Source organism: Aptenodytes patagonicus, chromosome Z, assembly GCF_965638725.1.
Source record: "Aptenodytes patagonicus chromosome Z, bAptPat1.pri.cur, whole genome shotgun sequence".
In the NCBI taxonomy this organism is placed as follows: Eukaryota; Metazoa; Chordata; class Aves; order Sphenisciformes; family Spheniscidae; genus Aptenodytes; species Aptenodytes patagonicus.
In genome coordinates, this window is record NC_134982.1 from 79,748,117 (window position 1) to 79,766,865 (window position 18,749).

Sequence of the window (18,749 nt, forward strand, 5' to 3'; positions counted from 1 at the left end):
ATCTCTCCTTTGATGGGAAGACATAATTTCACGAAAAAACCACTTCCAATTCATTGCTCCCAAACAGCCTCTGAGGCAGACAAGATGACACAGATTTAGCTGTTTATCACGGTGTTTCTCCATAAGCTACAGGGATTTGTGAACAGCCAGCCTTCCACAGTGACCAGTGAAACATCCCCAGTTCCCTCACGTTCACCCTGCAATGGAACATGTAGTAGTACTTACGCTATTCTGTAATTCCCCAGGACTCAAAAGGAGGAAAGAACAGGTTTCTTAAGTTTCTTCAGAGCTATGAGAAGAAAGCAGCACTTGAGAAGTTTGCTGAATAAAGAGACTGAGCACTAACACACAAAAGCAGCAGTTCCTAAGCATGCTTCAGGTATTTGTGCACTAAAAGAAACCAGGGGAGCAAGGGTTCAGGAGAGCGAGAGGTATAACCAGGGTATTTCTGGATCATTCCCAGAAATACCACACATAGAGAATCTAACCTCACTGTAAACAACCTCTTTTGTAGAAAACATCCACAAAGTACCAGGCACTTCTCAGACTGTTACAGATTTTTTATTTTCTCGTCTGCCTGACTTCACTGCTTGCCTCCTCTGATTAAAGGCAAACCTACATAATCAGTTACACAGGAAGAAAAACTAACATATAGGTATTGTATGTCTTTCTATAGCTACATAAAAACTAACACATCAGAAAAACTAACTAACAGCTACTAGAAGGATCAACGGAACTTATAAAAATCGGGTCCTTCAACAGACATGGAAGAATTCTACAAGCTGCCTTGATGGCAGCTGTTTTTATAGGGCTGTTGGAGAGTTCACCATTACTGAGTTAAGAGATTTCAGAATTCCACTTGGCACTATCTTCACATAGCAATTTTGAGTAGAACAAGTGATTTTATTTAAGAGGGCACCTGTGATGGCTTTTAGAAACATTATTGCTGACAGGGTCTTCTTTTCGATCTCAAGGAAAAAAATTTAAAAAAAAAGAAAAGAAAAAAAGATGCTGGCTTACCTCCCCCCTCCTTCCCCAAGAGTTTGCTGGCCCAGCTACTCTTGGTGGCTGAGTTGAACAGGGTGCCCTGACATAACCAAACTGCACTCGCAAAAGCCCATAACACAGTTCAGAACTGAGGACAAGAATTTTAAGAGGCGCAGGGAAGAAACTGGGGAGTTGGTCCCCCCTGTTATCCCCACTGGACCCTGTTAACTGTTGGGCAGCATGGTAAAGGCCAGAAAGCATACATCAGTACCATTACTGACCACGCTGCGTCACTGTTTCACAAGGAGAACTTCTGCTCTTTTTTCCATTTTATTATATAAAACAGAAACAATGAAACCTGAGGACAACTAAATGAACTTTTATTAGTGATATTTATATATTCGGTTGCTACCGCAATGAAAGGGCTCTGCAGTCCTGCCTTAAGAACACAAGCAGAGCAAAGCGATGCTTCATGGTGCGACTCACTGCTCCCAGGTAATCTTCAGGTTTGGGGGTAGCTCTGCAGCGCACAGTTCATCGAACTTGGACGCATCCTTCACGGGAGTGCTATAGAAATTCAGGACATCCTCAGCACTGTGCATCAGGTGGAGCTGTGAATTGGGGACAGCATGACCAAGTTCTGCTGCCAGCTGAGCCAGGAGGCGATACTTTAACCTATTTTCTTTGAGGGGTGTCTGCTGCCAATTATCAGGAAGCGAGGGTCCAAAAATCTCCTTGACATGAGACTCAAGGCAGCTCTGTATATCCTCCGGAGGAAGATAGTTTCTGCTGCGTGGTGGGGGACAGATCAGGCTGGGTTCACTTTTCTCTTGATGAATTATTTTGTCTGCTTCTACTTCTTTTTCCTTCTTCCTGTTGACACAAGAAAGAAATCTTTTCAGTCTCTGGGCTACTTCAGACTGAGTCAGAGTACACTTCTATTCACAGTCTTTTAATATTGGACTCAGCCTAGCCTGTAGAGAGTTTACACACCCTGTGGACACAGCAGGTTCATTATGCATGCAAGAACAAAAGCGCATAGGCTAGACCTTTGGGTTTCCCCCAAATGCTGCCTACCACATAGGTTGTCCCTACATAGCGATCACCTGCCTAGCTTATTTTATTGGTCTGAGTGTAAACAGAATTTTAACCAGATTAATGACTTGTTTTCCCAGTTACAGCTCCATTTTCCAACCTGCTGTGACAAAAAGGATAACGGGAAATAACCACTACTATAGAAAAAATACGATCACTAGTTTTAACTAGAAAATTGAAGCCTACCCCAAGCTACTTGACTTGCTCCCGTGCCACAATCTAGTCAACAAGACAAGCATGGTTTCACCTAAAAAGTTATACAGAAACGACTGTTTTCCATCCCCATTGTAGTACTGCCCTGAAACATCTCTTCTTCCACACTTAGCAAGTTCTCTTACCAAAGCAGGTAAAAGCATTAAAAAACGTAACTCCGCACCGTCACACCCGCCTGCTAGCAGCGCACCCTCGGCAGGGACGCGACGAGGGCCTTCCTTGCACACCCCGAGTCCTGCGACCCAACACGCTCTCGACTGCTCCACGAAAACCAAGCACTGAGGACGGCAGGTCTGAATGACCAGCCAGCCTCCCGACCGCGGCACAGCACCCTCCCCTGCGGGGGCCACGGGGACACCGCGCGGGCCTGCCCACCACCACCCCCAGCCGGCCGGTCGCAGGCCCGGCACGGGGAGGCAGCGGGGAGAGGGGGTCGAAAGCCGCCAGCTCCTGCCCGCCCCCCGGGAGCCACCCCCCAAAACACAGGGCGGTAGCCGGGAGGGCCCCCCTCCGCTTTCCCCGCCTCCCCCGCCGTTACCTCAGGCCGCCCCAAAACGCCCTGCGCGCCGGAGCGCCGAGGCCCAGCCGCCGGCCCGCCACCCGCAGCGCGGCAACCGCCGCCATCCTCAGGGGACGCCAAGCCTCTTCCCGGCAGCCAGCGGGGGAGTGACGCGTTTCCGCCCCCGCCCGCACTGCCTCGCGGGAACTGTAGTCCCGCCGCGCGCACGGCCGTTAACGGTCGCCCCCGAGCCGCCCTCTCCCGCCGCCGCCGTCCCCTCGGTCCGGGGGGAGCGGCCATCGCCTCAGCGGCCCCACGCGCCCCGCGGGGCGGGCACGGCAGAGGCCGTGCCAGCAGGCGTGGGAAGGAGGTTTGGCATCAAAGTGTGGGGGACTAAAACAACGTAAGGCAGGAACGTATGTCGTCACCCGCTGCGACTTCAGCGGTCGCTGTGCATTTTTCTCAGCCAAAGACTCTTGGCAGCTGTCTGTGGAGGTTTTCATCCCGTCTGTGGGGAGTGACGGCTGCCGGTGCTGTCAGCCAGGCCGTTTTCACAGGGAGTTTGTTGTGTTGGCCACGTTTCTGATCCGGGCGCACAATTATATGAGAATATCACTTTTCCTATTTTTTAAAAGGATGTTCATTTTTGAAAGTGAGAAATAACGCTTCCTCTGTGCACAGCCTTGCCTCGGTTCATGGTAGTACGTTCAGCAGACGTCTACCTTCTCCGGTCACAAACGCCTCTGCCAAAGAGAAACGTAAGGAGCCGGGGCACAGCCGCCAGCTGCATCAGGCACAGTGTGTGTGAGAGATGTCCAGCAAAGGAGCAGGAATTATTTAGCAAAGCTACAGCTTTAGTTTTATAAAGTGTGAGAGGGTTTCTTTTGCCACTTTGGGGGAACATTTTTTCCACTCTCAATTTTAAGCGAAGCAATCTATGTAGATCAGTAGGATGCTTCTCGTCAGGAGCAGAGGTTTATTTGAACTTGGGTGCATGGAGACCTTCAGGACCACAACCGAACCAGAGAAGAGGTGGTGTTCCTGACTCTGGTATCAGCTTCTGGAGTGTTTCGTGGCAAGTCACTTGCTCTTTGTTCATGGTTGTGGTCAGGACAGACTAAATGCATGCATTAATTATGCAATGATTGGATCCCTGTGAAGGAGTTTGTCTATTTATTGCCTGTGTGAAAGCGTGGTTACTAATGCAAAGAACACACGGAGGTTACAGGGCAGTGATTTTCCCTGTTTTCCCTCTCCTTGCCGGCAGAGGCAGTGGGTACCTGTGGCTGGGAAGAGCAGCCTGCAGAGCCGGGTGGCTGCAGCTGTGCAGGCTTGGTCCCAGCTGGCCCTGAAGGGGGAAGGGGGGGTGTCTTCTGGGTTGCACGGTCTTTGCTGGTTGGCGAGCGGCTCCAAGGTGTTGCTAGTTGATTGGCGTAGCATGTTGCTAGGCGAATGTTCTTGTATGACCTGAAGTCTGCTATTTCTGCCATTTATGGCTTTTTTTTCATAACAACTGTCTAATTGTGCTTTAGCTGACAAAGCTTACATTGCGAACAGGTACACAGCAACATAACCAAAGGTCAAACTGTGGGCCAAGATGCCTCCCTGTATGTTTTATGTTAATTATTGTGGAAAATGCCACCTAAAAGTGCTTTGGAAAAATGATCTTTGCACAGCACTAACTCAACCTGTGCAACCCTAACTCAGTGTATAGCAGCCTCATCACACCCACCATGATTCTCCAGAGACACGAAAAGCTTCTGAAGGTAGTGTTATTTATCTGTGGCCTGAGTCCAGGGCGCTGCTCACCATATACATCTCTCAGGTTTTCTCAGTGTCTGTCAGACTTCAGTCAGCAGGATTAATGTCCCCAGCTGTATCACTATTGGATTATTTCCCTTTGATCTCCTCAGGGTTTCCCAAGCTCACCAGCAGTAACGCTTCGTGACTTAATCTTTGCATAGGCTACTGAAAACCACAGATGTGTGAAAAAGACTGTAAAGTTTATACAGAATAAAGAATTGTGAGATAGAGATTAGTTTTAAATTACTGTTTATTCCCATGATTGAAGACACAATCAGGTTTTGTAATTCAGGATTTTGGCTGCAAAATGTGGTAATGGACAAGGGTATGTATTTGAATTGCTAGGGAACTACTTAATCTGCCTACTATTCTGGGGACTAAGTTTAAACCACAGGGAGAGAGGGTTTGTGATTCATTGGCAGCTGTTGTTTGTTGTATGGAGAGAATTCCCCTTCCTTGGAATAGGCAGATGAAACAAGAATATTCCCTCGGTAAATTGTGGGAGCAAAGGGTGGAGAGGAAGCTAATCCATTTTATCTCCAGTTTTGTTTAGGGTAAGGGAAATTAGACTTCTTTGTTTTTCTTTCATTTCTGAACATCTTCCACCTTGGGGAGAGGGACAGGATGAAGGAAGGTTCCTGTACTTTCAGTAGGTGTAGCTGGCAGTGAAAAGTGACTGTGTGGCAGATGTGTCAGTCTTCCCAGACACGACATACTGTCCTCTGCAAGCCAAACTGTTAATCTGAAAAAGAAACAAAAAGGAGGGGAAACCAGTTAGCTTGGAGTAAGAAAGACAGATGTAGAAAGACAGCAGGAGTAACCAAGCAAGGCAGAAATTGGAGAGTAACATCCCTGGTGAGCATGAAGCACCAGGAGGGGCAGGAACAAGAGGAGTCTTAGGAAGGTGACAACATGTCTCCCTTCATGGTGAGCAGCTCCTCTCTGCACTGAGGGGAAGCCTCATACCTGTGCCCGCTTGCGGAAGGCCTCCTGTGCAGCCTTCTTGTTCTCGCTTTTGCCCACCCATGCTGCCAGGGCAGAGGCTTGCAGGGCTCTCCCATAAGAAAAGGTCAGTTTCCAAGGCTTAGGCAGAGGGGACTGATTCATGGCGTTCAGGTTGACAGAAGCCTCCTCTTCACTCTGACCTCCAGACAGGAAGCAGATTCCTGCAAGAAAGAGGTTTCGAGGCTTAGAAAAAGTCTCTGCAATCCCTGACCTTTACGTGCCAGAGGAGCAAGCATGTCAGATGTAGGAGCAAGGCCAGCAAGAGTGACAGTGTGAATGGATACATAGGAATCAATCGGGAATTACCGGGAACGGCAGCAGGAACAGTGCGGAGAAGAGTAGTGACAGTTGCTACGGCTACATCCTGAGGGGTGTACTTCTTGGGGCAGGAATGCCCAGCTGTCACCATGTTGGGTTTCAGCAGTGTCCCTTCCAGGTACACATGATGATCATTCAAGGCCTTGTAGACAGCAGCCAGAACCTGGAAACAGAGGATTGAATACAGACCTCTGCTCAAACCTTCACCTCAGCCTGCTGTGGAAAGACAGCTTATTCCTTGGGAGTGCGAGAAGATCAAATTGAAATTTGCTTTCTCATGAAATTTATCACAGGGGTTGCAGCCCTAGAAACACCACTGCTTTTTGAGATGACCAGGATACCACTCTTCCTATTTACTGGATTTGTCCCTGCAAACTGAGATACTGAAAGAGGGGTAAGTGTTTTTCCTCCCAATCCATCTTCTTGAGATTGAGAATGCTTACATTGGCAGTTTGAGTGGAAATCTAAAAGCATGGATTCTACTCTCGCGTTTGCTATTAACTCATTATTTGACCGTGAGCAACTCATTTTTGTGATGCAGTTATGGAGTACCTTTTTGGTCAAAACTCTTTGAGATCTGTGAACACAAACTCTGCATAAGATTAGCTACTGATCTGTGAAGGGGAGGAGAGTGGCAGGAATCTCTTACCTTTTCTGTGACATACTGACAGCGCTGGAGATCATGGTCTCCATCAGGCAAGATTTCTGGCTCCACAATGGGCACCAAGCCATGCTAAGCAAAGAAAAACAGGGAAGTTCTGGGGAGTATGGAAGAAAAATTGTCCTTGTTGTCTACCCTGACTTTGTTGGTATTCCCTCTCACCACGCTGCCCTTCTTCCTCATCTTTCCAAAAATCCTCACAGAGATCCACTTTTCAAGTTATCTAGCATGCTATCACAGGGAACAGTGAGAAGGGGCAACAGCATCTCAGGAAAGGTTGCTGGAGGATAGATACCTGCTGGCAGATGCTGGCATAGCGTGCCAATGTGTTGGCATTCTCTTGGATGGCAAGTTGAGAGGGTGTTGTGCTGGTGATCTTCAGCACTGCACGCCACTTGCCAAAGTCAGCACCGTCTTTCTTGTACTGGGCACAGCGCTCAGCCAGTCCATCCAGCCCTGTAGATGAAAGAACAGTGCTTCACTGAGAGCAGTTCTTCAGCACATAGCGCTGAAAAGTACCATGACACCAGCCAAGGCTGCAACTCAGGTGAGTCATTCCATGGCTTTTGCTGCACCAGTCATAGCTTAGGCTCCTTAGATCTCTCCTTATCTCTTACCTTGGATGGTGGTTTCTCCATTTGTTCCTGCTAGGGGTGCTGTGCCTTTATCCAGCTGTGGAGACCAGAAAAACAGGAAGGATTACAGAGAGATGGAGATCAGTCTCATTGTTATCTTCTTACCCACGGCTAGTCTGTCTTTGCAGGCTGACTGTGAGTAAAGTATGGGGCTGAACATGCTAAGGGTGCAAAGGTGGGAAATGGTGGAGCAAAGGGGAAGAAAAGGCATGAATTGGGTAAGACGAAGGGGCAATGTGTAGATGGCTGCAGGGAATGGCTCAAGAGCTCTGTCAGATGTGGAAAGGACTGGATTTAGTTTACTGCATGGAGGGATTTAATTGCAGTGAATGGTGAGTAGATGGGAGTTGGTGGATGAAAAGTTCCTGCAGATGTGGGAAATGCAGATGTGCCCCTGGTTAATTGTACAAAAGCAATGCAGAGAATAGTGGCAGAGATCCTTTACTGATGTTAAAACCAAGCACAAAAAAGAAAAAAAAAGTGTTTGGCAGGAGAGTGCAGGCCCATGTATAATTTTCACTGGAAACGGGGTTTGGAGTATGCTGCCAGCCAGACATCTACAGATACTCACCTTTATTCCCACCACGATGCCTTTTTCTTTGATGAGAGCTGGCAATGGCTTTCCACTGCTGTCTTTCTGGTAGAGAGTCTCGTGGAAGAGGATCACTCCCCCAATGCTCTGGTTGATGGAAGCATCTGAAGAGAAGAGGATCTCTCGAAAAGCCCTTCGATTCTCCTCCGTGTTCTCCACATTGATCCTCTGCAGCCTGTTCCCCATGGTACCTAGCGAGGTGGACAAAGGTCAGACAGAAAGGTATTAGGTTTGGCTGGCCTTCTGGTCCCAGTATGTAGTAATGAACTGGGGCTTCAGTTCAGAGCATCCCTTCTCAACCCATAGTTTGTCAGCTTTTTTTGCTATAGATGCAGCCCTGCCTGGCTGAGTTGTTCCTGCTCAGTCAACAGTTTTTAAGTGTTTTTAATTTACTCCACTGATTTTAAAGATGAAGCAAACTTAAGAGAAAGTCTTGGGTACTGCTAATTGATTGATATCCAGAACTCACCCACTGATTCATCTGCAGCTAAGATCCCCTTTCCTGAAGCCACAATCCGCTGAGCAATGTCTGAAAGAGCTTTCTTTTGCTCTGGAGACAGCGCTGGGAATTGGTGGGTCATGTTGACTTATCTGTGGAAGAGAATTACTGTTACCAGCTGGAGGAGACTGTATACACAAACTGTGAACCAGAGACACCACTTGGGTATTTCTACTGGAGGGCTCTTGATGCTTGTCTGGTCCATGTTATCATAGGCACATGCCCAGAAATCCATTCGAGTTCTTCTTGGCTTGGTGTGTTTGGCAAAAGTAGAAGAGAGAAATGCAGGAGCCACATTGGAACACATCCTTCCAGAACCAAAGTGGGAAAGACTCTGCATTTTACATGGATTTGCTCAGAGACTAAAGGAAGGTCAGCCTGTCATAAAAACATGCACCAAGCTAACGAGTATGCTAATTGCAGACTCTGCAAACTTCTTTGTAAAGCACTTACAACTTTTTGTACCAATCAGAAGAATGCCAGTTATCACATTGCTTACCTTTACACATGCCCTAACAGTGCCCCTCTCCCATGCCCTGGCCTGTGTTGGCAGTATTTGCTACTTTGTCTAGTTACCTTTCCATCCCCACCCTCCTGCCTTGGTTTGTAATTCTTTCCTCCCATGGCTGCTTTCAGAACTGTAGCGCATTGCTTACTTTATATAAGACCTGGGGGTTTAGAAGGATTCACAGCTCATTTCTATCTTTTCAGCTGTGGCAGAGGCTTACCAGCTGCAGATACCCAGCACCTGAAATCAAGGTTCTGTGTTTTTATGACAAAATGCTTGATCTTATTAAAGTTTTGATTATATGGCATTAAATTACAGTTTCTCAGATCATCTGAACAGTCCAAGCTACTTCCCTATGTGTTTAAGCCTGTGAGCCTGAGGCATAAAGACTCTCTTTCCTCTGTTTATCATATGCTATAGCTAAAGCAACACCCGTGTTTTTATCAGCAGGTGATAAATCCATGACATGAATCATTAAAAACAACACAAAAGATCTCCAATAACAAGTTTTCCTCCAGAGAGGCAGGCCTCTGAGCAGCATCTGCATTTTCTATTCCCAAACTCAGCCTTAGAGGGAGTGAGAATGTGCCATTTCCCATTTCACCATGTGCCAGAGATGGCCAGCAAATACATCTCCTCATGTCAGTATGTATGCAGCCAAGTCCTCCATCCTCTTTCCCTGCACACAGGTATTATGTTGCCAGGGCATCCTTGTCTTGCCCTCCCTGCTGCAGGGCATAATGGGGAGAAAGGATCAGGGGTCTAGTTATTACTCATGATAGAGTAACACAGTTCTCTGCACCATGGCAAATGGTGCCAAAATTTTCTGGCAACAATGCCAACACAGTACTGTGACAGCTATAAATCTGTGTCTCTGATTTATAGTTGAAGGTACTTTGGTATTGATGATGTTATTGTGCAAGAGTCAGATGGCATTGTCTGCCAGTACAGACCAGTCAGATGCAGTGTTCAGATGTCTGCTTTACCTTTTTGAGAATTGTTTGAGACTAGAATTCATCCTATGCAACTTATCAACGATGAGTCATTCTAGGTTTAGAGGGAATTTGAAGGAGTGCATGATGAAGACTGCATCAAATGAGCGAGGGTTCCTTTTCCAAGCAGTGAAATGCCTTGCTGTGGTCCTGCAAAAGCAGGCTTTGCTTAACTCCTCTCTCTATATGCCAGGCTGCGGCCAGAGCTCTGGGAAGCATCCTTCTACAGTGGTGACCACAACTCCATCACTCCCAGCTCTTATCCCGTTTAGCCCACCTAAAACAACTTGAAGAGCTATGGTTTATGCTGCATAGCTAATTAAGTACACCTGTAGCCCTCCTTATGCCTCACCTGCTTTCTGTGTCTGGTATGTCTCTTAGAAATAGGAAACTGGCTTGTTGTTATGATTACTGTAACAATAGTTTGTGTTGTAAGCACTTCAGTCAAAACCACAGCACTGTTAAATAAATTGCTATGCAAAATGATGAGGAATCACTTCAGTAGTTCACAGGCTCTGTGGAAACAACTGGAAAATTGTGATCTGGCAAGGATATGATCTTGTCCAAGGTCAAAGCTAATGAATTGCTAAATCAGTAATGGGATTTCGGAGTTGCAGTTTGGAGGTATGCTATAGCACGAGTAGGTGTATCCAGATAATCTTTAATCCAGTTAGCTGAATTATAAGATCATCAGTCACTCTAGTTATGTTATTATGAGTATACTTTCTCTCCAGCAATGCGGTAAGCAATGAGACTAATGGCTGCTGTATCTTGCTTGTTTCCAGTGTTTGCATAAAGATAACAAAGAGACAGTTATCACTCAAAACCAGCTGCAAAGCAAATTGCCAAAATACGGAAATATGAGTTTTCAGTGGACTATGTTGGTCCAAGTGAGTGCTCTGAGAGACTGAAGCAATACAGTGTAGTTCCACAATGATTAATTGGAAGACAGCAGATTAGTTCCAGTTTCCATGCAAGTATCTCATTGACTGTGAAGGAGTAGGTGGAGATTTGCGAAAAGGCTCCCCAAAATGATCTGTAAGGCCATGGTAAGTAGTTCCCAGCTACCCTGCTGAGCTACAAGGATGAATAAAATGCACAGTGTTTCTAACTGAAATGGTGAAAAAATGAGTGCAAAGGAGCAGTTGTAAAGCTAATGATAGCTCTAAGGTCCAGAATGTTCAAGGACCCTGGATTTAGGACTTTATTTTTCTGTCATTCTTTCATGAGGAGCATAATCACTGAGGATCTTCCCCGCTGGATTCAGAAAGGGTGTCTCCGCTGTAAGGTACTGCTTTAAGCATTTAAAGGGGAGTGGAGAAGTCTTACACTTCAGTAACACTTCATACAGCTGCCTTGTAAAGAGTAAGCTCCCACCAAATCCACAGGAACATTAATGTCCCCCCTTAAAGAGCTGGATATGTCATCTTAAAGGTCCCGAGGAAAAAAAGTTGTACCCAGGCTGCCAAAGCTGCACAGCTCATTTCATTCTTCCAAGAACGAAGCCTATTTGCCTTACTATTCTGCTTTATTTGTTTAATTTAACAACTTTTCCAGGCAGGAAAAAGCTCGAAGGAACTGTGTTCTCAGTAACAGTATCTAAGAGTTGTCCCACCACTAAAGTTTTTCAAGAAGTTTTATTTTTATTTACCCATTTTAGGCTGTGGGCTAGTATAATGTCACAAGATCAAGTGATTTCACATTGATTTTACATTGTATGAATACAATGTATTCTCTTTGTGGTAACTGCTTACATAACATTTTTTAAAAGTGGAAGAAAAAACCAAAAGGATAAAACTGCACAGAATGCTGTATGGCTACCTTGAGTGTTTGTCAGGCTTCAGCAGCTCCTTAAGCAAAGTTCTTTGTTCAGCCCCCAGCCTGTAACCAGCAGGAGGTGGGGGTAGGGGGAAAGGGGACAGCACAGTTGTAAAAGTAAATATTGTACTGCTGAAGTCTCAAGTTTTTCTCAGCTACCATAATGTAGGACTGCAGGGGAAATATCTTCATGGATATCAGCACAAGCACCGCATCCTGTTAATATTAATAGTGAGAACCAAAGGGCAGAGGCAAGACGAAGAGCAGAAGGAACGAACTGTTACATTCCACTTCAGGTCATCTTAGAAACTTTAATACTTCATTGGCATCTTTTCTTTCCAACCACCTCAAGTGACTGGCATCTTCTAATCTTACGGAAAATCTCACCTGAGTCCTGGTTTGCAGACGGGAAAAGATTGCATTAGAATCTGGAAGTTTTTCTCTTGGGTCTCTTCATTGCCTTCTTTTATAAAATTGGTTCCAAAAGTGCAGGACCAAACTCTCAAAAGACAGTTTGTATCCCATGCATGTAGCTTTTCCTGTTCAGTTACTAGTAAACACAGCCCTTCAACATCATCTCTGACAGCAATACAAACCACCTGTGCATGTCATTGCACTGTGCACACGAGAGATTCTGCTTTCAAAGAGCAGGTTTGAAGAAGCAAAAGTTGCATATATAAATAGATAAATACAGTTGGTAGGGAGAATGAAAAGTATTAAAAAATTTAGCCCATCACATGTAGGCACAGTGTTAACCTGACTGGATTTACTCCTCATTTACACTTCAGTGCTTAGGAGAGACAGACACATAATGAGTTATGCACCTTATATTCTTATCACAGTGGATAAATCTATTTATTGGCCTCACTTCTCTGTGGAGCTCCATTAAAAAGCTATTTCTAATTAAGTCTGGTTACTTGGACATTGGGCAAACTGATAGGTGTGAGCAGCTGGGCAAGCCTGGCCCCATCCTGCTGACAGAGCACATTCTTATCTAGCTTACAGATGACACCAAGCTGGCAGGACTAGTTGATGCGCCTGATTGCTGGGCAGCCATCCAGAGGAGCCTGGATGCGGGGCGGGAAGAGACCAACAGGAGCACCATGAAGTTCAGCCAGGACACGTGCCCAACCATTGCCAGGGGGGCAGAGCCCTGGCAGTGATAGGGCTAGTGGGATGGGGAAACAGCTCTTTGGAGAAGGCCCAGGGCCCTGTCAGGCAGCAAGCTGAACAGGGGCCAGCAACGAGGGCCAGCAGCATCCTGTGTGAGCAGGTGTCCAGCCCAGAGAGCCAGGGGAGGACAGGGATTATCATCCTCTGCTCAGCACTCTTTAGATCACATCTGGGTACTGCATCCAGTGTTGGGCCCCTGCAGTACAAGAAAGACATTGACAAACTGGAGTGAGTTCAGCAGATGCCACCAAGAAAGTCAGGGGCTGAAGCACTTGCTCTGTGAGGTGAAGGCTACAGGGCTGGGTCTAGTTCAGCCACGAGCAGAGATGGCTTCGGGGGCACCTCTCAGCAACCCCCAATACCTACAGAGTGGTGATCGAGGAGGCAGAGCCAGGCTCTTCACAGCAGCATGTGACGGGAGAGTGGGAGACAACAAGCATAAGCTGAAACTGGAGAGATTCAGACTGGATATGAAGAATTTTTTTTTCGCTATTGGGACAGCCAAGCAGTGGAGCAGGTTGACAGAGGCCGTGGTGTCTCCATCCTTGGAGGTTGTCAAGACCCACCTGAATAAAGCCGTGAGCAGCCTGGTCTGACCTTATGTCTAACCCTGCTTTGAGCAGGAGGTTGGACTACAGACCTCCTAATGTCCCTTCCAGCCTGAATTACCCTGTGACTCTGTGTGAGTACTTGCTTTAGGGAGTTGAAGTGGAAGCAGTGCCTCCTGTATGTATGTATGAAGGAGCTCTGGGGGAAGAACAGGATGTTTCTCCCTTTATCTCTGCAGTGGGAGTGAAGGTTTCAGTATAGCAAAATGTTTCATTTCTGGGTTCTAAAAAGTGAGTCAAGGGTATGAGACAAAAAGAGATAGTCAGACTTCTGTCACCTAGAAAAAGCAACAGATGTTTTTGATTGACATACTAATTTCACCATCCTGATAGGTCCTTTGGGGCATATATGATGGTAAATTGCCTGGCTGGTTTTTGCTCTCTCTTACGAGGGTAGGAACAAGGGGTTTTTTCCATCTTCATGCTCTGTCTAGGGACCTTGCTTCAAAATCCTATCTCAAGTGGATGGGAGTATGTGAGACCTGCAGTTCCCTGTCCTGATGCCCACATTAGCCTCAGAGCTATACTCAAGCCGTGAGCGAATATACCCTCATTCCATCTCTCTAGCAAGTATGAAAGGAGGTTATGTACTCAGGGACCTGGCCTCTGCAGTCGGTACAGAGCACTCCTGGAGCACTCTTGATGGCTAGAGATGGCTGAGGTGGCAAGACACTGGTTTCTTGGACGTAAGTGTGGTCATTAGGGTGAAGCTGCTGTCTCTCTCAGGGCTGGGCTCTTCTCAGAGAAAGTAAAAAAATGCTGTCAGACTTGCATGAGAATTCAAGTCCTGTAATGCCAGCAGGGGAGGCTAGGGGAAGTGGTGGTACGGGTTTCAGGTAGGCTAAATAGTTTTGGGTGCCAGGCACATGGGATGGTTGAGAAAGTGATGGAGGATCACAGACTCAGTGAGGATTTGAGTTTGTTGAGCAATTTCCTGAAGCTGGCTGTTCACAGCTTGAAAGGTTACAGCCTAATGCAAGAGCAGTTTTAAGTTTCCTGCAGTGCAAACTACCTTACATCCCCCTGCTGAAGAATCTTATCCACACTACCGCACTAATGCTTCAGAAGAAGCTGCACAACAAACACACATAATTACACTTCTGTCAGCATTGGTGTTTGTCAGGACCAGCTGCATTCTCCAGTCATTCTCTCTTCTCCTTGCAGAACATATATTTATATACTCCACAAGCATAAAGAAACATACAAAACAAAGCAGTAGAAAGCAATGCAGGTATGTTATTGCTGTAGTCCCCTTAGACTAAGGATTCACTTACTCCAGGAGTTCTGAGTGACTAAGCTAAGTTAGAAAGCCAGTGTTAGCAGCAAATGGGTCACATTGGAAGATCACTGCAGAATGGCTGAGTGCTTATTTCTTGCAAGCTGTTCCTGGAACAAAAAAATAAAAACAAAACCAAAAACAACTCCCCAAGCCCACTTTAGATAAACACATTGTGTCTCAGCTGCTGATATACGTACCACCTTTACAGTCTAGAAATGAAATGATTATACTTACTTGTTTGTGGACAGTGCCTCTGCTGCTACAAGCTTCTGGTGAGGTGGTTGCAGGCAAAGAGACCGGGCCCTTCTAATCACTAACTTTTATAAAATTCTTGACAGGTGTGTCGTCCCCCCCCCCCCCCCCGTCATTCTCCCTCCTCCCCAGGCTGGTCGGGGAGGTGTCATTGCTCGAGGTCGGTCATTGGCTGTCAGAACCACAACCACACACAACCAGTGGGACCTAGGCTCGCCCCTGGTGTTCCTCCCCTTTCCCCTCCCCTGCATATATAAGGCCACTCGTGATGCGGTGAAACTAAGACATTTTCTAGTTATTTCAAACTGTTCCTCCTCTTTCTAAAACAGACTGAAAAGAACTACAAGAGGAACAATGGAAATTGTTTACAGGGATCTTGGGAAAGCATAACTTTCTGTTTAGGGTTAGATTTTCTGAAAGCTTATACTTCAGAAACTACACAGTGCAGGAAGGAAGAGTAGAAAAAAAAATGCAAACAATGCAACAGATCCTTAATTGACATGAGTTACTATCATTTCAGTGGCTTCCTAAGTGTTACACTGATTTTCCTCACTTGAAAATTTAGCATAGAAACATATTTTCCTATTCCAATTAGCATATGGAAAGGCAAAATGCAATGCTACAGTATCAGGGTTAATGAACCTGCAAGTTCTGATTCCCTTTAATGCAGTGTATGTGTGCAAATGATGTTTATCAGAATAAATATGCCCACATTGAGGTGCACAACTGCGAGCCCAATCTTCCACCAAAATCCCATTGAAACACCTATCCATATTACAATGACACACAAACTTCTCAGTTGCTTAGCAAAATTTTTCTGTGAAAAATGCTAATGCTCTGTAAACGGTGTATCAGCATTCCAGTTTATATGAAATCACACTACAGCTACTCACCAAATGCAGGTAGGTAGACTTGATTCCCGCCTCCCCCCACCCCGCCCCATACTGTGGGTCAGTACTCCTGGAGGAAAGTACAGCGTAGGGACTGTTAGGCAAACATCATTCCCTCAGCAACAACACACTCTGCGACCTTGGACATTAGCATGTCTTTACCACAAAGACCCACTGTTTGCCTGAAGAATGACGTAGTTTCTCCATTTGTTTGGCTCATGTAGTGACACCTTTAGCCTTTACATGGACACAGTGAGACATCTGATTTCTCCTCTCACTGAGCAACACTGTCTTCATTAGGGCACTTCCTCCTTCAGCCTGTTTCTTCTAGAGCTGCATGCCAAGGTCAGTGCCTGTAGGAAATCTTAACAGCTTACACACTGCCAGCAGTAGCACTCCATGACAGTCAGCAGAGAAACCTCTGAAAAAGCTGAGGATACAGTCCAATTGAAGGTCTTGGACTTGTGTTGTTTTGTTTTCTTTCATGTTCTCCTTCCTTATCCATACCTTTTTGCTGAAGAATGCTGTGGCACATAACATGGACATAAAGCCTTCCCTGCTTTACAGCATTTGCTTTATATACAATTATTTCTCCCATCCTAGCAGAAAGATGACCCCCCTGGTGTATTAAAGTTTCTCCACCACAAACAGAGGCATCCAGTATGGATTAAAATATTTTTAATGAAATACATTATCTAAGACCCTTTTGAGACCAAGAAGGTGTCATACTGATGGTCTTCTTCAGGGCCACAGAGAAAATCAGAGTTTGAGTCCCATCATTCCTGGTTTGGTTAGAAGCCGTCACAGGTAGGAAGGTACTTGGAAGTGTTTCTTTCCCAGTGTCATCTGTGACATAGTCTGACAGGCTATTAAAGGAAAGCTGGGGCAAGACTTCTTGAAAAAAATAGTGTCTTTAGATAATCCCCTGCAGCCCACCTTGTGTTCTTAACTCTTTCAGAAGTATATATATGTATTTCCAGGTGGATAATGGCTAGTATGTGCCTTTCTAGTCCTTCTGAGCCAATATCCAGCACTTCAAGCACTAGGATTACAGGTCTAACAGAGATTCTGAGGACTGAGGAGAAAAAAACGTGAATGGACAAGATGGTTAACTTTTTCACTTAATTTAGGAATGGGAGCCTTTTCAGGCAAGAATATGGAATGAGCAATCATGCTAGATAATGTCACTGTAAGGTTCAGTACTATTAACATGCAGACCCTTGATGCTGACCGTGCTGTGCAGAAGTTAGTAGTAGAGTGATATTAAAACGACACTGGAAAAGTGTCGTTGAGCTAAAGAACGAGTGCTCTCCGTTATTGGTATTCTTAAAAATTTTACAGACTATTGCAGTGATTGCTGATCACTTTTCTAGTGAAGAGAAATATCTTTTAATAGAGAAAGGATTACTAATTATTTTTTGAGAGTTTTGGATGTGTGAGAATTGATTACTCAAATACATATCTAACTAAATATGGTGACTGAAGTTTTTCTGCATGGATTATGTTTTTTTTATCTGTTATGAGAAAGCTGATATAAACAGTTTTGCAATATAAAAATCTATAGCTCACTCAAATCTGTGTTTGAAACATCACTGCAAACAAGATGCATAATGAGTAAGAGAGCTTAAATGTTCATTGTTGTGCCTTTTATAGCATGGAAACAGAAAATGGTGGTCAGCTATAAAAGAGATGGATAATGTTAAAACACAAGCATCAGGCATTTCCTCTCATAAACACGGCACAGCATAAGTGAATTTTTTACTTGAATGGCTTGGAGATTTTGCTGATGTTGACTTTTCCATCTGAGATTACCATACAAAAGTTGACAGAAGTATACATTTAAAAATTTTAAAGACCACTAAAAACTGTCTTTACAGGTGGCTTGGGTTATTATTGAGGTCTTAATTTGTAGTTTTGCTTTCTTGAGTTTGATAATGCAAGTACTGGATATTCATGGCAGAAGTTAATTTAATTGCTGTCCTCGTTATCTCCAATCTTGCTGTCAAAGGATCTGTCAGTTCTGCACTGAAGTTTTGAGTGAAGACTGTTGCTGGATGAAGTATGTTAAAATCAATGAAAAGCCTGATTTAAAGGTAACAGGTAAAAATTTTAGAATTGCTTATGTTTCTTCAGGTTGATGATTGTGTTTTTTCTGTGTGTTTCTAGCAGTATCATTCCGATACTGATTTTGCCTTTAATTACTCATATTAACTAACATTTTAAATGAAAATAATAAGTAAATGTGAAGAGAGACAAACTGTAGTACATCTGAGAAAGAAAGATGAAAAAGAAAGAAATGGATGAAGCAATTTCAGAGATTACATGTCACCAAGAGAAAAATGAAAAAGTTAAAGCTTTCCTCTGCACATCAGTAAATGAAGTACTATTAATCTTATAAACACTTTTCTATGTGGTCAGGCCTGTAAAAGGGTTCAAAGTGGGATGGAAAAAACCACTGGAAGTTGGAAGAATGTCTGGGTATAATATGCATCCACGTGAAAAACACCTGGCTCTGCATGCCCCAGGAGAGTGCTGCCTGCGTGATGGGGTTAAAGTCTAATCAGAGCAGACTTGAGCTGAGTGGAGTCTGACTGCTCCTCACCTCTCCACGCCGTGCTGGATGTTTCCTGTTTTCTGTACTCTGTGGTCTTGCTTAACTGTCTCAAAGTCCAGCTTGTTCATCCCTATCTAATCAGAGGTATTGTTTATTAAGTGGTTTGTTTTCCCCACTCACCTACAGCCCTCACCCCCAATGCAGAGAGGCGGGCCTTTAACCCCACTGAAAGGAATCACCTGTATTTCTGGCTCCACAGCAGTCTCTGCAGACACATACATCAGGGAGGGTATGGAGGGTGTTGGGCAGAGCAGACTCAGGCCCACAAAGAGCACTGAGGGGACTGCACAAGGAGGGTTTGCTTGCTT

General features: G+C 45.2%; 2 protein-coding genes across 2 annotated transcripts; both read right to left on the minus strand.

Annotated features, from left to right (window-relative positions):
- Positions 1-1,350: 1,350 nt before the first annotated feature.
- Positions 1,351-2,928, minus strand: MRPL50 (mitochondrial ribosomal protein L50). Its single transcript, XM_076361831.1, has 2 exons — positions 2,834-2,928; positions 1,351-1,860 (listed from the first exon to the last, which is right to left on the minus strand). The coding sequence occupies exons 1-2, from the start codon at positions 2,917-2,919 to the stop codon at positions 1,470-1,472; spliced, it is 477 nt and encodes a 158-aa protein (XP_076217946.1). The 5' UTR covers positions 2,920-2,928; the 3' UTR covers positions 1,351-1,469.
- Positions 2,929-4,829: 1,901 nt separating this feature from the next.
- ALDOB (aldolase, fructose-bisphosphate B) lies at positions 4,830-15,007 on the minus strand. The gene is made up of 9 exons (XM_076361744.1): positions 14,920-15,007; positions 8,278-8,399; positions 7,788-7,999; positions 7,199-7,253; positions 6,877-7,037; positions 6,570-6,653; positions 5,909-6,083; positions 5,564-5,763; positions 4,830-5,339 (listed from the first exon to the last, which is right to left on the minus strand). Exons 2-9 carry the CDS (start codon positions 8,387-8,389, stop codon positions 5,244-5,246), a joined length of 1,095 nt encoding a protein of 364 aa, XP_076217859.1. The 5' UTR covers positions 8,390-8,399; positions 14,920-15,007; the 3' UTR covers positions 4,830-5,243.
- Between the last annotated feature and the right edge of the window lie 3,742 nt (positions 15,008-18,749).

Bases quoted from the DNA above. Each gene is read 5' to 3' on its own strand.
- MRPL50 (XM_076361831.1), bottom strand. From the start codon at position 2,919: ATGGCGGCGGTTGCCGCGCTGCGGGTGGCGGGCCGGCGGCTGGGCCTC. The intron at 1,861-2,833 runs GTAACGGCGGGG...TTGTGTCAACAG, and splicing joins GCGTTTTGGGGCGGCCTGAG to GAAGAAGGAAAAAGAAGTAG.
- ALDOB (XM_076361744.1), bottom strand. From the start codon at position 8,389: ATGACCCACCAATTCCCAGCGCTGTCTCCAGAGCAAAAGAAAGCTCTT. The intron at 7,254-7,787 runs GTGAGTATCTGT...TGGTCTCCACAG, and splicing joins GCATCGTGGTGGGAATAAAG to CTGGATAAAGGCACAGCACC. The intron at 7,038-7,198 runs GTAAGAGATAAG...TTTCATCTACAG, and splicing joins TGGAGAAACCACCATCCAAG to GGCTGGATGGACTGGCTGAG.